This window comes from Mercurialis annua, linkage group LG3 (genome assembly GCF_937616625.2).
Source record: "Mercurialis annua linkage group LG3, ddMerAnnu1.2, whole genome shotgun sequence".
Lineage (NCBI taxonomy): Eukaryota > Viridiplantae > Streptophyta > Magnoliopsida > Malpighiales > Euphorbiaceae > Mercurialis > Mercurialis annua.
This window is the reverse complement of record NC_065572.1, coordinates 6,040,953-6,056,756: the sequence shown is the minus strand read 5'-3', so window position 1 is coordinate 6,056,756 and position 15,804 is coordinate 6,040,953. Positions and strand designations below refer to the sequence as shown.

The 15,804-nt window shown below is 34.2% G+C and overlaps 1 protein-coding gene across 1 annotated transcript; it reads left to right on the top strand.

The window, feature by feature from the left end:
- Nucleotides 1-175: 175 nt before the first annotated feature.
- On the top strand, nucleotides 176-1,420 carry LOC126674967 (uncharacterized). Its single transcript, XM_050369529.2, has 3 exons — nucleotides 176-285; nucleotides 415-755; nucleotides 934-1,420. The coding sequence occupies exons 2-3, from the start codon at nucleotides 437-439 to the stop codon at nucleotides 1,221-1,223; spliced, it is 609 nt and encodes a 202-aa protein (XP_050225486.1). The 5' UTR covers nucleotides 176-285; nucleotides 415-436; the 3' UTR covers nucleotides 1,224-1,420.
- Nucleotides 1,421-15,804: the final 14,384 nt, after the last annotated feature.

Below are 15,804 nucleotides of genomic sequence, written 5' to 3'. Positions count from 1 at the left end.
TATCTTATAGAATCATTTACAAACGATACAATGTTTTCTTCATGTGGAAAAGAATTAATCCGAGTGGTGTGGGTATCCAAAAAGCTTGTATACGCGTTTAAGCTAAGCTATATTTTCAAGATATATTCATATTCAAGATTCCCACACATATCCAAACTTTGATCCCATCATACTTATATAAACCCATATTTTACCACCAAAACATTATAACATTTTCTTGGATATACAAAGAAAACCCGCTTAAGAACAGAAAGCCATTTGCATTTTCAAGAAACACAAATTCTGGTATATATGTTTTATTCATTTCTCTGATATTTTGTTGTTTCTTAATCTTTCATATGAACTGGTTATCTGTGTATGTAGTCAAGATTCACTCTTTGGCATGGTTTTTTGGTACAATTTTGTTTTCTGTAGCGTTCCATTATCTTGAAGAAAGATGGGAGATGGAAACAATGAGACTACTGAGAAAGGGATCTGCTCTAGTTATGCTGGATATGCTTATAGTCAGCAGCACGGAGCCTATTCTCCACACGGCTATCCTCCTCAACAATATCCCCACCAGGGCTACCTGCCGGCTGCACACGGAGGATATTCGCCTCCGTATGCATATCCGCCGGCAGGTTATTCTCCCCATGGAGGATATCCGCCTGCTGCAGGTCATTCTCCCCATGGAGGATATCCGCCTGCAGGTCATTCTCCTTCGGGAGGTCATCCTCCAGCTGGTTATCCTGAGCCATTGGCTTCACATCATGCAGGTTTGTATGATGTGCTTCATAGTTTTGCTTTTTTACTACTTGCATAATCGGGTTAAATATTTTTGAGGTCACTTAACTATAGGTGTTTTATAAAACGTTTATCGATAGACGCTAAATTAATGTGTGCTAACTAAAGCATATTTCACCTACTGTTAACCGGATTGCTAAATGGTATTAGGGACTGGCGGTATGGGGGCACTAGTGGCTGGGGGTGCCGTCGCGGCTGCCGCTGCTTATGGGGCTCACCAGATGTCACATGGACATTCTGGCGGTGGACATTCTGGCGGTGGACATTATGGGGGTGGACAGTATGGCGGTGGACATTATGGTGGCGGACAGTATGGGAGGTTTAATGGTCATGGAAAATTCAAGCACGGAAAGTTTAAGCAAGGGAAATATGGGAAGCCATGGAAGGGAGGCATGTACGGAATGCACGAGGGCAAAATGTACCAGACATGGATGTGTTGAAGTGTTGTTTGTTTCAAGTTCAACACAAAGTGGTTCACTATCTCTCTTACTATAACATAAATACTGTCATTTTTCTTCTGTGCTGCTGCTTTGTTTTCCTTTTTTTCTTTTTATCCGACAACTGCATTTGTGTAGCCAGATGAATCTGCATGGCATGAATGTATTATAATATCAATAAAATTTTCAAAGTCCTACTATTCTTACCGTGTCAACCATTGATTGGCTATAGATGTACCACTTGAGTATATACAATTTAGTAAAGATGTTCAACTTTAATTAATGCTTATATTTTTTATAGGTTTTATCTGAATCATTTAAACTATTTTTATTTAATTTTTCTAGAATTTAATATATTTCTATTAACACTTTACAACAATTGGAAAATTAAATTAACAATTTAACTTTTACATTAATAATACGATTTTGATATTATTATATTATAATAATTTAAAACTTATTTTTTGTAGCAAATTCTTAATGTATTTTCATGAAACTTTCAATGAGCAAAACTTAAAAATATTCAAAATTAATGAACTATTTCAATTATATTTTTTTAATTTCATTTAACTGATATCTTCATTATTGAGCAAAAAATAATTTCTTTTTTTGGTCTAATAATTTTTTTTCCTAAATCTAGGAAAAATAAAAATAAAAATGTAATTTGTTGCATAAAATTAAAGAAATTTTTTTAGTCAAATTTAATATATTAATTTGATAGAATTCAAGTTTATCACACAAATAGTACGTAATATGATATATTTAAAAAGGTTATTAAAATGATACTCCCTCCGTTTTTTTTTAGTTGTCCATTTAGCCAAATGAATTTGTCTACATTTAGTTGTCCATTTAGAATTTTAAGATAATATTAGCTATTATCTTCCAAAATTAACCCTCCCTAATAAATGACTCTAAAACTCAATTTACGAAGCATTTATTATATAGTAGGGCTATGAACAAAGGATCACTTTACCCCCCGAACTTGGCGCAAAATATCAAAAACGTCCAAATTAACAAAACGGGATCACTTTTACCCTGAACTTGTCAAATTTGGTACAAAAACCCCACTCTCACCTAAGAGAGTGAGGCACACTTTCTGGTTTTAGGGGTGGTTTTTTTTTCCTAGGTGGTTTTTAATGGTGAAATATTTATAATGATCCTAATTTTTTTAATATTTTATAAATTAGTCCCTAATAATTAAAAAAAAACAATTTAATTTAAAAACTTTATACATCAAAACTAAATTAACTAAAAATATGAAGAACTTTTTCGTACTTTTTACAAAATAATTTTAATTTTTTTTAAATTATAATCAGCAGCTGCCGGAAATCTTTTCCGGCAGCTGCTGAGTTCGTCTCTCACAGAGACGACCTGAGTTCGTCTCTCAGAGACGATCCCAGTTCGTCTCTTAGAGACGACCCCAGTTCGTCTCTCACAGAGACGAACTCGTTTGTCTCTCAGAGACTGGGTTCGCCGGAGAATTTGAAATAGGTGGTGGGTGGGTTTCGGGCGGTTGTTGTTGGGTTTGGGCGGTGGTTGATGAATTTTGGTTGGTGGTTGGTAGAGGTGGAGGAAGACGGATAGCGGCGGCGGTGGTGTAAAAAAAAATCCGATAAATTTATTGTTTTTAAAATTTAAATTAAAGATTTAATTAAAATAGATTAATTAGGGTTAAATATTTAATTAGATTAAGTTAATTAGGGTTAATTAGAGTAAAATTAAAATCTCACTCTCCAATTAGGGTGCCACATCAGCATAGGGGTGTTTTTGAAACGGTTTTGCCAAGTTCAGGGTAAAAGTGATCCGGTTTCGCTAATTTGGACATTTTTGATACTTTGTGCCAAGTTCGGGGGGTAAAGTGATCCTTTGTTCGTAGGGCTATATTAGTATTTACTTCTATTATTTAAGATAAAAATCTCACTATTTTAATATGTGCAATTTTGGCTAAATGGACAACTAAAAAAGAACGGAAGGAGTAGTTAAAACAGCTAGAAAATAACTTGCAATAAACTATAATATTAAAGTTGCAATAAACTATGGTATCGCTTAAGTAAGGTCTCAGGTTCGAGTCCTTGTGAATGCAGAAAATTCCCACTGGAAGACTCACCCACCATGCCAGGTGCGCGACACGGGTCGGATCCGGATTAGTCAGGGCGAAGTCTTGGAAACCGGATGGGCTTACCAAAAAAAGTTGCAATTTTTCCTTAAATTTGGAAAATACTGATGCAGCCTATCAATAACAATCACGTTAATGAGTAGTAGGATTCCCTGCAACCTTGCTTGCAGGAAAATTTTGTTCTTATAATATTATGATCAGTGTTTTAAAAATCGGACCGGACCGTCCGTTTCAACCGGTTAAACCGGTGACCGGAGGTCTGGTCGGTTCAATTTTCACTAAAAACCGAATTTATAGTTAAACCTCTTTAAACCGAAAAAACCGGATAACCGGACAATTATCAAACCGGTTGAACCGCAAAAACCGGCCGGTTATCTTTGTTTCTTCTTAATTTTTGCAGATCTTGTATCTACCCGATTTAATGGTGGTTTCAAAAATATTGCAGCAATAACTCATCTTCTGGAATCTCATGTAAATAATTCACTCTTTTATCTCAAGAAACAAAATCAAACCCTTAATTGTTTATATGGAAGAGAATGAAAAGTTAAAAAATAAAAAAACGAGAAATGAAATATAATAGAAGGAGATGTTATTTTTATTTTATGCAATCGTTATTTGTGTATGTACATCAAAAAAAATAAGTAAGAATTAGAGAAAGTGAAGAATGAGGAAGACGAAGAAGAAAAGAAACAAAATTAAAGAGAAGTTATGGAGTTGGTTTGGTGGAGAAGAAATGATGAAAAGAAACTTTGGAAAGAGGAAAAAAACATGGTGGGACCTTAATTTCAAATGGAAAATATATAAATAATTAATGTTTAGTCAATTCTTTTACCAAGACTGCTCAAGGCTGTCAGATAGCAAGATAACCTTTTAATGCAATTGAATCACTGCTCTTTTAAATTAACCGGTTCAACCGGCGGTTAAATCGGTTGAACCGGTTAAACCGTGAACCGGCGACTTTATCGATTCTGTTGTCGGTTCGATTTTTAAAACACTGATTATGATATTATTTCATATAGCATGAATCTGCATGGCAGATTAGACATAAGTGGAAAAAATAAAAAATTTGATCTATGGAAATGTTTTGATTTAAAATGATTACACCTTTTTATTATTTTCCTTCTTTATTATAAAAAAATTTTGAATAGTAATTTGTTCCTTTAACGTATAAACAATAGACAATTAGTATATAAATTAATTATATGGGCGAATCAATTTTAAAATTGGTGGTTATGGTCAATTAATTCCACTTTTACAAATTGTCCTATAAATTATTTAAAGGCAAATTGCTAATTGAGGGAGCAATTAGCTTACAAGTTTAAGGGAAAAAATTATAACTATTTGATCAAAACTATTAACTTTTAGATTAATTTATTTATAAAATTAATTTATATACTAACTATTGCTCAAATTACTATTTAACTCTTATAAAAAATAGTTTTGGAATGTGGTGTTGCAAAATTCACATGCAGTACTGCTAGCCTCAAAAGAGAATGGCAACACAGAGAAAGCTAAGAAATCAAAAACCTTAATCAAAATTTGCATAAAACAACATAACTAGTATGCTTATATTAAATAGAATAAATATAAAATTCAATAAAAAAAATCAGTCTCATCATCAAGAAAAACTCTATAATTACTTATTTTATTTATATCTATCTATTTTATCACTGATTAAAAGTATTTATTTTTCTATATTCATTAAATGAAAAATAATAATTTCTATAAAAAAATTATAACCATGAAAGCAGGGATGATGCCAGAATTTTTTTTTGAAGCGGAAAAAAATTATAATTTTCATTCAAAAATTATCATAAAAAATAATCAATTTAAACTTATCTTCACTAATAAAAATAATTGAGTCAAATTCATGAAAAGTATTAAATATCAGTCGTGGAATTTTACACGTCGTTTTTTTATATAATAATAAAAATTAGACTTAGTTAGATATAGAAATATATTAATAATATAATTAATTTTTTTTATTAAATGAATGATCAATTAAACTAAAACAATGATAGTAGCCAGCTAGTTTAATACATGTACGTGTATAAGATTTATATTATTAAAGTTTGTGTAAAAAGTATTATTCAGAGATATTTTATCATTGGACTCTATAAAAATATTTGGATTTTGTTGGAGGGGCAGATGTCACCGCTAGCCCCTGTCTATCTCCGTCCTTGCATAAAAGTATATGTAACTATATCTCAATCGATTTTTTTAAGTCAAATGTTAAACTTCATTGAATAAAGAAATTAAATACATATAGGAGATGATTTCATAACAATAATAAGTAAGCTATTGCAAAATTAAATGATGGGACCTGCTAAAGTAGTCATTTATATAAAAAAAAAATTAGCCATTGAATGGGCCACCAATTAATTGTATGTTTAACAAACTTCAATCTAATTTTCGAAAATCGAAAAATTAGATCAACGATATCAACTAAGGTTAAAAATTGACAATGAGAGAGAGAATTGTGAACATTAAAAAAAGAAAAATGATAATTAGCAGGAATAATTAATCAACACATTGGTTATGGCAATGTTATTTCGACAATAAATCAACGAGAGGTTTTGCATAAGATATTTAATGATAGAAAATAAAAAATAATTAAATATCTCAATATCTCAAACATTTTTTTGACTTATCATACGAATGACGTGGCACAACCCTTTCATGGTATAATCACTTTATTAGTATAAGCGATTTCTTATTCCATTCAGCATCGTCGTATCAACGATTATGATTCGATTAAAATTTGTTGTCCTATTCAGCATCATCGTATAAGCAATTTTCTGGTTCATGTCTTCTATCTGTATTTTTTGTTGAACCTCTCCGTATATTTCCTTAGTGTCTCTTCATCCCTTTGCATAATTGCCAGCAAGTTTGTGGACAACTAATTCTTCTGGGAAACGCAAGCTACAAATCTAGTTTGGAACAGGTCGAGAACTGTTTAAAAGTGAGTATCAAACCTGACTTGAGGCTTTGGTACTACTCTTGATCCAATCCATTTAGCGCAGTGGGGAAAAATTTGCATGGAACATGATCCAGATTGGTGTGAACATTGATTATCGCCTGGAATTTATGTACATGGCTAGCTCTTGGGACATTCTGTATCATCGTATGACTCCAGATTTGGAGGGTATTTGAACTTCGTAAGAAATTCATGGACAATGATAAAATCTTTCGAGAGAGAATCAATGCAAAAGGATATGGCTAGCTCGTTGCATCTTATCCCTAGTCCACTCATCATCCTTCACACCTTTTCTTCCAAGTGCTCATCCCCTCCCTTGGAATTGGGTTCTCTCCCATCCAAAGTTCATCATCTGGAACAAATATGGGCGTATTGTGCTTTTGGCTTAATGTTGGCATTCCTTGTGGTTGCTCAACATGCATCGGCTTCTTCCCCTTATCAACTACTGTGGGTGAATCCTGCACATGAATTTTTTCTAAGACCGAGACCTGAGATTGTTGGGACATAGATAGCTTGATGTCTTTTAAAAGACTATTAATCTCTATAAAAGCTTTGAACATAGCTTGAATTATGACAGGTTCATCCACTGGTAGTTCTTCTGTGGCTTTAATTGCTGGATTCACTCTTCTCTTCGGTTGCGGATTATTTGTCTCTCATTCTTCACTTTCGGGAGGGAACAAATTGAGCGTCGGTGGCCCTTCTCTTACAATTTTGTGCCGACTGGTGGTGGAAAGTCATCTCCGGTAGGGATCCATCGCAATGTAAAAATGAAAATTTGTCTAAAAGGAACAATGAAACAATAAATTCCACGTTCACTACACCAAATGATATGAGTAGAAAATTTTGAGATTCCCTCTTTGAAATCTTCCTACATATATAACAGAAAAGCTCAAAGGGTTTTAAGCTGGGGTAGCATGAAAACCACTCTGATGCTTAATTCGATAAAGGTTTTTTGGTAGATAATGAATGTGATAAGTATTTAGGGCTAGAAAAAAGATTATCTTCGGCCCTTTGGATGTTGGATATTGTATTACAGATTCTAGTTTTGTCCTACGATCTCTAGTACATGTGTAGCCACGTTTTCCGAATTTACCACATAGTGGGGATAAAGGATCAAATCGTTTGTTTCATACAGCTTGGGCGATGTGAGACAATAGAGAACCCCATCAAGAAGGCGATATGCTTAATGTTAGGGAGATCTCCTCTTCTGGCGATATGAGATCTCCTTTGGAGGACTCATCATTTAAGCGAGCTATGGCCAGCAGGGGCATTTAATAGCTCGGCTATAGGGCTCGAGCATTATGAGGTCGGATGTACCCCCATGGTTTGTCAAGTCAAACATGATCAAATTACCTTGATAAAGTGTAAAAAGACCTCATCTAAATTTTCAGTTCACGCTTCTTTTATTAAATAAAATTAAATTAAATTAAATTTAGGCATTAAAAAAAAATTAGGTATCCTTAAAATTAGTTACCTTACATTTGTTAGGCAACTTATAAAATCTAATATTTGAAAGGTCGTCCAATTATGAAATAGCCATTTTAAGGGAGGGGTTGGTCACCGTCCAACTAATGTAGGGACCTTTTTGTCTTTTTTTATTTGGACTGATTAACAATTAATTCTGATCTCCTATTGAATTAATTTTTTCAGCTTTATTTCATTTGTGAGTAGGTATAACAGTGCAAAATCCCAACCCCCAACAAGGTGTCATGTGGTGGATGACAATAAAAGCCAAGAATTAAGTCTATATTAAGTAGTATTAGCCTCCTGTTCATAGTATTTATTCCTTTGAACTAATAAATATATGTTTTAATTCATATATATTCTTATATAAAATACCAAATCTCTACGTGTGTGTCAATTATAACTAAATCTTTTTAATTTAATTCAATGTCGCTTTTACTAAATCAGGTCTGACATGGATGATCTGCTGGAAAAAAAATTAATTATTCGATGGTGGCTAAAAAGACAAAATATCCAAACTGGCTATCTCCGGTGAATTATAAAAGTTTGGCTATAACCATAAGTAATAAAACCACATAAAAATTTGATTTTTTATTATAATTGGATAAATAACTATCAAAATATTCAAGGATGTAATTCATCGATAACATTTTTAAATTTATTGCAATCCATAGTAAATGTATGAACAAAGGGTCAACGCGCCCCCTGAACTTGTGACATGGGGTCATCTAACCCAATTTATACTTTTTTGAGCAACTAACCCCAAAACTCTTCATTTTTGGGTCAAATAACCCAATAATTTATATTTTTATTTCAAAAAAATGAATTTAGAATAATTATATCACAACAATTAGGGAAGTATCTAATTATATTTTTGTATCTCTCACCTCCGATTTGTATTTTACACATTTTAAAAATACAATTATGGGTTATTTGACCCAAAAATGAAGAGTTTTGGGGTTTGTTGCTCAAAAAAGTATAAATTGGGTTAAATGACCCCGTGTCACAAGTTCAGGGGGTGCGTTGACCCTTTGTTCTTATATGTATGCATTGTCTTTTTTGAACAATTAGTATAGAAAAGTGTATGAGGGAGAGAGTAAATGAAACTCTAAATCTATAGTAGAATGCTTTGGACTATAGTTTAGGCTGAATACATAGTTTGACCTCTGAACTTATACCCTTTTACCCATCTAACTTCCAAACTTAACGTCTCACCTATCGAACCCCTGAACTTGTAAAATAACCCGATTTGACCCCCGAACTTGATAAATACGTAAACATTTAACCCCTCCGTACACAATTTTTTCTAGAACGTTTCAAGTGACAGGTGGACACGAAGAGTTCAATACTTACATATTTATCAAGTTCAGGGGTTAAATCGGGTTATTTAACAACTTCAGAGGTTCAATAGGTGAGACGTTAAATTTAGGGGTTAGATGGGTAAAAGGGTACAAGTTCAAGGGTCAAACTATGTATTAAGCCAGGTAGCAGAGAAACAAAAACAGGAAACGAAAACAATACGAAACAAACACGGAAAAACGGCAAATTTTTAAAATGAAGGACATGAAACGTGTAAATAATAAAAATCTAGGGATATATTAATATTAGAAAAAATGTTACATATATTAAATTTTATTTATATATTATGCCAATTAATAAAATAAATTAAACATAATTCAACCAACAAAAATAAGAAGATAAATTTTATTTTAGATAAAGTAAATAAAAATTGTAAGTAATTGATTTAAAAAAATTATTTGTTGAGAATTTTTAAAAATTTTCTTATAATTATATAATTTTTATTTACAGAAAAGGCTGAAACTTTTTTTATGAGTTTTCGAGAATTTTTGAAAATTTTCTATTTTCAAAATGTTTCCGAAACAGAATACGTAATTTCATCGAAGTTTCGGTGCTTCTTAGGCTATAGTTTATTGATGAATTAATGTATGTGTTATTTTTTCATTTTTTAGGAAAATGTATGTGTTATTTAGAGCGAAAAGAGTCGTTAAATTTGTTGGGTCCCACAATCTCGTGCTTGCACATGCAATTCAAAGCTGTCAATTTAAAACCCCCATGTCTTCATATTTCCATCCATTCTTGCCCTTCTTGATAAGACCTTCACCACCATGTTTCCCTCCACTTGTAATTTTTTATTAATTTAACCTATCCTCCTGTTCTTATACTTAAATACTTCGTTCACTTTAAGACAAAAATTTGTCCCAAAATTTTTGTCCACTTTCAAAAAGTAATTAATTTGTACATTTAATTTTTCTATATTATCCCTATTAAAATCCACTAATGGATAAAGTAAAAATAAATTGCATGTGTATGTTAAATAAGGGTACTATAAAAAAAAAAAAAAAATTTATAAAACCTATACACAATAATTGCTTTTCTTAAACTGTGTGTTAAAGACAAAATGGACAATTCTATTGGAATAGAGGGAGTATATTTTTTTCCACAAACTATTATATATTAATAAGAGAAAAAATGTTAAAAGAACTGTACATGCCATGAATCTCATAAGAAATGTAATAAAATCTGTTTAACTCGTTGAGTATGGCAATGAGCTTAAGTATTCATATTTCTTCTGATTGGTATAAGCTTAAAGATTATCTAGCAGATGCCAAATATTTTGACAAATTCTTCAAAGCATTAAGAGATATAGATTTAGAAGTAATTGTTGGTACAAAAATTGAATTTGAAAAGATAAGAAAAAGAAAAGTGCTAAGTGAGAGTAAAGAGAGTATTGTGGAAATCCCACATTGCTTAGGAGAGCTCATTTAATTGAGCTTATAAGGGTGATCTCTCACACTTGGGTTTGGGCCCCAAGGGGTACCCAGTTTTGTGAACCGGCTAGGAGTTACATCCTACCCGATTTACCACACGCGCGCCGTCCGGTCGGCCGGCTGGTCTGGTCAGGTCAGGTTTTAGCACTTAATAAATTTTTTATTTCTGAAATCTTTTTGTAACGGTTTTATTTTTTGAATAAAACACAATCCCTGATTTGTCTCCCACGTTTTGACTGATTGTTTTAATAAAGGAAAACGTTTTGATTTAATTTTACCGTTTCAGTTTTATTATTGCTATAAAACTGCTGTCTTCCCCATCAGATAAATTTTTTTTAACAGAACAGCTATTTTCTTACAAAAACAAAACTGAGTTCTTGAGCAATAGACAGAAAGGTGTAATTGACCGCTGAATACAGTGCAGTATTCATCGGAGTTCGGCTGTTTTATCCTGGGGGCGACGTGGTACGTACGACTGCTTGCACAATCAGAGGCAGAGCCGCGAAACGTCTTAAAGAGAGCGACCTAGTCCGCGACTCAGCCAGAAACATTGTTTGGTAATTTCGTTCCATTTCATAAACTGTTCCAACATTTTTAAGACGTATACAGTTTCTGCGATGGCTAATGATGATGTTTCTGGTTTAGATTCTGGTCGCTTTGATGTTAACAAACCGTTCCGTTTTGAGGGTCTCCATTTCAAAAGATGGAGGCAGAAAACTTTATTTTTCCTTACTATGAAAAATGTTGCTGCTGTTCTTACTAGTCCTTTACCTGTTGTTGCTGATACTGCCGATGGTGATGAACTGGATAAACAAACTGCTGATGTTCAACAGTGGCTTAACAATGACTATTTATGCAAAAATTATATTCTGAATGCTTTGTGTGATGATTTGTATGACTATTATAATTCAGATAATTATAAGTCAGCTACTGAAATATGGGAGGCGCTGCAAAGGAAGTATGATACGGAGGAGGCTGGAACAAAGAAGTATGCTGTCAGTCGCTATCTGAAATATCAGATGACGGATGAAAAATCAGTCGAGGCTCAGTCACATGAATTGCAGAAAATTGCACATGAGATAATATCTGAAGGTATGGTCCTTGATGAACAGTTTCAAGTTGCTGTATTGATTGATAAATTGCCCCCTTCGTGGAAGGATTTTAAGAATTCTCTCAGGCATAAAACCAAAGAATTTTCGCTGGAAAGTTTGATTACTCGCCTTCGTATTGAGGAAGAGGCGAGAAAACAGGACCAGAAAGATGAGGTGCTTGTTGTTTCTAACAACACCAGAAAGTTCAGTTCTGCGGTTCTGAAGCCAACTGGCAAAAATTTTAAGAATCAGAATCGCAATGGGAACTCGAACCAAAATGTGAACCGTAACAGAAATAATCAGAATGGTAATCCTGCTCGGAACCATAACGTGAGACAGCAACCACCTGTCAGAAATGATCCGCCACAGTTTCTGTGTTTCAACTGTGGAAAACCGGGTCATATGGCACGCAAGTGTCGGAACAGACCAGGGGCAGCCCCTCAGGCTAACCTGACTGAAGAGCCGTTTGTGGCTATGATCACTGAGGTGATGGCTGAGATCAACCTTGTTGGTGGATCAGAAGGGTGGTGGGTAGACACGGGCGCATCTCGCCATGTCTGTCATGATCGTGCTATGTTTAAGACATACACTGCTGTTGAAGACAAGAAAGTGCTGTTGGGTGACACTCACACCACTACTGTTGCTGGAATTGGAAGTGTCGAACTGAAGTTCACTTCAGGGAAGACATTGATCTTGAAGGATGTAATGCATACTCCTATGATGAGGAAGAATCTGGTGTCTGGCTATCTTCTCAACAAGGCTGGGTTTTTTCAAACTATTGGGGGTGATTTGTACACCATCACTAAGAATGGTATTTTTGTGGGAAAGGGTTATGCTTGTGAGAATATGTTCAAGATGAATGTTGAAATTAATAAAGTATCTGCTTCAGTTTACTTGTTGTCTGATTTTAATGTTTGGCATGCTAGACTTTGTCACGTTAATAAACGGATAATTAATAATATGAGTAATCTAGGATTAATTCCTAAAATGACTTTAAATGATTTTGAAAAATGTGAATTTTGCAGTCAGGCTAAAATAACAAAAACGTCACATAGATCAGTAATTAGAGAATCTGAACCATTAGATTTAATTCATTCTGATATATGTGAACTTGATGGAACTTTGACTAGAAATGGCAAACGTTATTTTATCACTTTTATTGATGATTGTTCTGATTTTACTTTTGTGTACTTGATGAAAAATAAGAGTGATGCACTTGATATGTTCAAGTTATTTGTTACAGAAATTGAAAATCAATTTAATAAGAAAATCAAAAGATTTCGCAGTGATAGAGGTACTGAATATGAATCAAGCTTGTTTATAGATTTCTATAACTCGCATGGTATAGTACATGAAAGAACTGCACCTTATTCTCCTGAAATGAACGGTAAAGCCGAAAGAAAAAATAGAACATTTACAGAAGCTGTAGTGTCTATTTTATTAAACTCAGGTGCTGCTTCTTATTGGTGGGGTGAAATATTATTGACTGTTTGCTACGTGCTAAACAGAGTACCAAAATCGAACAATAAAATTTCACCTTATGAGATTTTAAAGAAAAGACAACCAAATTTGTCTTATTTGAGAACATGGGGCTGTTTATCCTATGTTAGGATTCCTGATCCAAAACGAATAAAATTAGCAAGTAGAGCCTATGAATGTGTGTTCATTGGGTATGCAGTCAATAGCAAGGCATACAGATTTTATGACTTGACTGCACGAGTGATTATTGAATCCGTAGATGCTGATTTTTATGAACAGAAATTTCCTTTTAAATTAGGAAATAGTGGGGGCGAATCATCTAGTAGCATTCCTGTTGTCAGGAATAATGAGATTACAGATGATATAGAACCAGAGATCAGAAGGAGTAAAAGAGCTAGAATCTCGAAAGACTTTGGTCCAGATTTCCAAGTCTATTCTTTAGAGGAGGATCCTGCAAACCTCCAGGAAGCTCTAACTTCTTTAGATGCTGATCTTTGGCAAGAAGCCATAAATGATGAGATGGAATCTTTGGAGTCCAATAAGACTTGGCATTTGACTGATTTACCCCCCGGTTGCAAGACCATAGGTTGTAAGTGGATTTTGAAAAAGAAAATGAAACCTGATGGCACAGTTGATAAATATAAAGCTCGACTAGTGGCTAAGGGTTATAGACAACGTGAAAACGTTGATTTCTTTGATACCTATTCACCAGTTACTAGAATAACATCCATTAGAGTGCTGATTTCGATCGCTGCACTTTATGATTTGGTAGTACACCAAATGGATGTTAAGACCGCTTTTTTGAATGGTGAATTGGAGGAAGAAATTTACATGGACCAACCTGAAGGTTTTGTGATACATGGACAGGAACAGAAAGTGTGCAAGTTAGACAAATCCTTGTATGGTCTAAAACAGGCACCTAAACAATGGCATGAGAAATTTGATAATCTTGTCATCTCAAATGGTTTTAAAGTGAATGAAAGTGACAAATGTATATATTATAAATCTGAGAATGAGCTTTGTACTTTCATATGTTTATATGTTGATGACTTGTTGATTTTTGGATCAAATATTCATGTCGTGAATGCTGTGAAATCAATGTTGGGTGCCAACTTTGATATGAAAGATCTAGGTGAAGCGAATGTCATTCTTGGCATAAAAATAACTAGATCTGAAAAAGGAATTTCTTTAGATCAATCTCACTATGTTGAGAAGATTCTAAAGAAATATAACTACTTCGACTGTAAACCTGCATGTACACCTTATGATCCAAGTGTAAAACTTTTTAAGAACACTGGTGATAGTGTACGACAGTCTGAATATGCGAGCATCATTGGCAGCCTTCGATATGCCACTGATTGTACTAGACCCGACATTGCATATGTCGTTGGATTACTGTGCAGGTTTACTAGTAGACCTAGTATTGAGCACTGGCATGCTATTGAAAGGGTAATGAGATACCTTAAAAGAACCATGAATCTTGGACTACATTATTTGAAGCATCCTGCTGTACTTGAAGGGTACAGTGATGCAGATTGGAATACATTGTCAGATGATTCCAAAGCAACGAGCGGCTATATTTTTAGTATAGCTGGTGGAGCTGTTTCTTGGAAGTCAAAGAAACAGACGATTCTGGCTCAATCTACGATGGAGTCAGAAATGATAGCACTAGCTGCTGCTAGTGAAGAAGCAGGGTGGCTAAGAAGCCTGCTAGCTGAGATTCCCTTATGGGAAAGACCGATACCAGCTGTGTTGATCCATTGCGATAGTACCGCGGCTATTGCAAAAATTGAGAACCGTTATTATAATGGTAAGAAACGACAGATACGTCGTAAGCACAGCACTGTTAGAGAATTTATCTCAACAGGGGCTGTTAGAGTGGATCATGTACGCACTGATGATAACTTAGCAGATCCTTTGACGAAAGGATTAGCTAGAGAGAAAGTCCATAAAACTTCCAAGGGAATGGGACTATTGCCTATAGAATGAATCATTCATAATGGTAACCCGACCTAACTGACTGGAGATCCCAAGAAATAGGTTCAATGGGTAATAACAAGTTATGAATGATATGAGCCAGAACATGCAAAATTGAGGCATGATTCTTGAAGCGATTAGAGGATGAGTTAATAGAATCTCTTAATGAAGTCTATACTCCATTTGGAGTGGAGTACCTAGCTACGGGAGTACTCTTGATAGCTTCACCTTTGTGAATGTGAAAGTGGGGCCGCTTTCTATGAAATTTGAGGCAAAATTTCTAGAGCGTTCACTAAACTGGGATAGACGTGCATGGCCATAAACGCACGGGCTTTTGAATACACTCTTAGAAAAGGTTGTGTGTGGTTAGATGTCCGAGATAGAGTTCAAGACTACGAGTCACTCTTGTTGAATCAGAATCTAACACACTACGCAAAGGTTCAAATCGAAAGATACCTCTGCTTAAGCGCAATCTTACTGGATCAGAAATTGCTCGAGAAATTATTTTTAAAATTCAAAGTGGGGGATTGTTGGTACAAAAATTGAATTTGAAAAGATAAGAAAAAGAAAAGTGCTAAGTGAGAGTAAAGAGAGTATTGTGGAAATCCCACATTGCTTAGGAGAGCTCATTTAATTGAGCTTATAAGGGTGATCTCTCACACTTGGGTTTGGGCCCCAAGGGGTACCCAGT

What these genes read in the sequence shown, in the direction of transcription:
- LOC126674967 (XM_050369529.2), top strand. Translation starts at nt 437, where the DNA reads ATGGGAGATGGAAACAATGAGACTACTGAGAAAGGGATCTGCTCTAGT. An exon ending in ATTGGCTTCACATCATGCAG is followed by an intron (nt 756 to 933) that starts GTTTGTATGATG and finishes AAATGGTATTAG; the next exon opens with GGACTGGCGGTATGGGGGCA.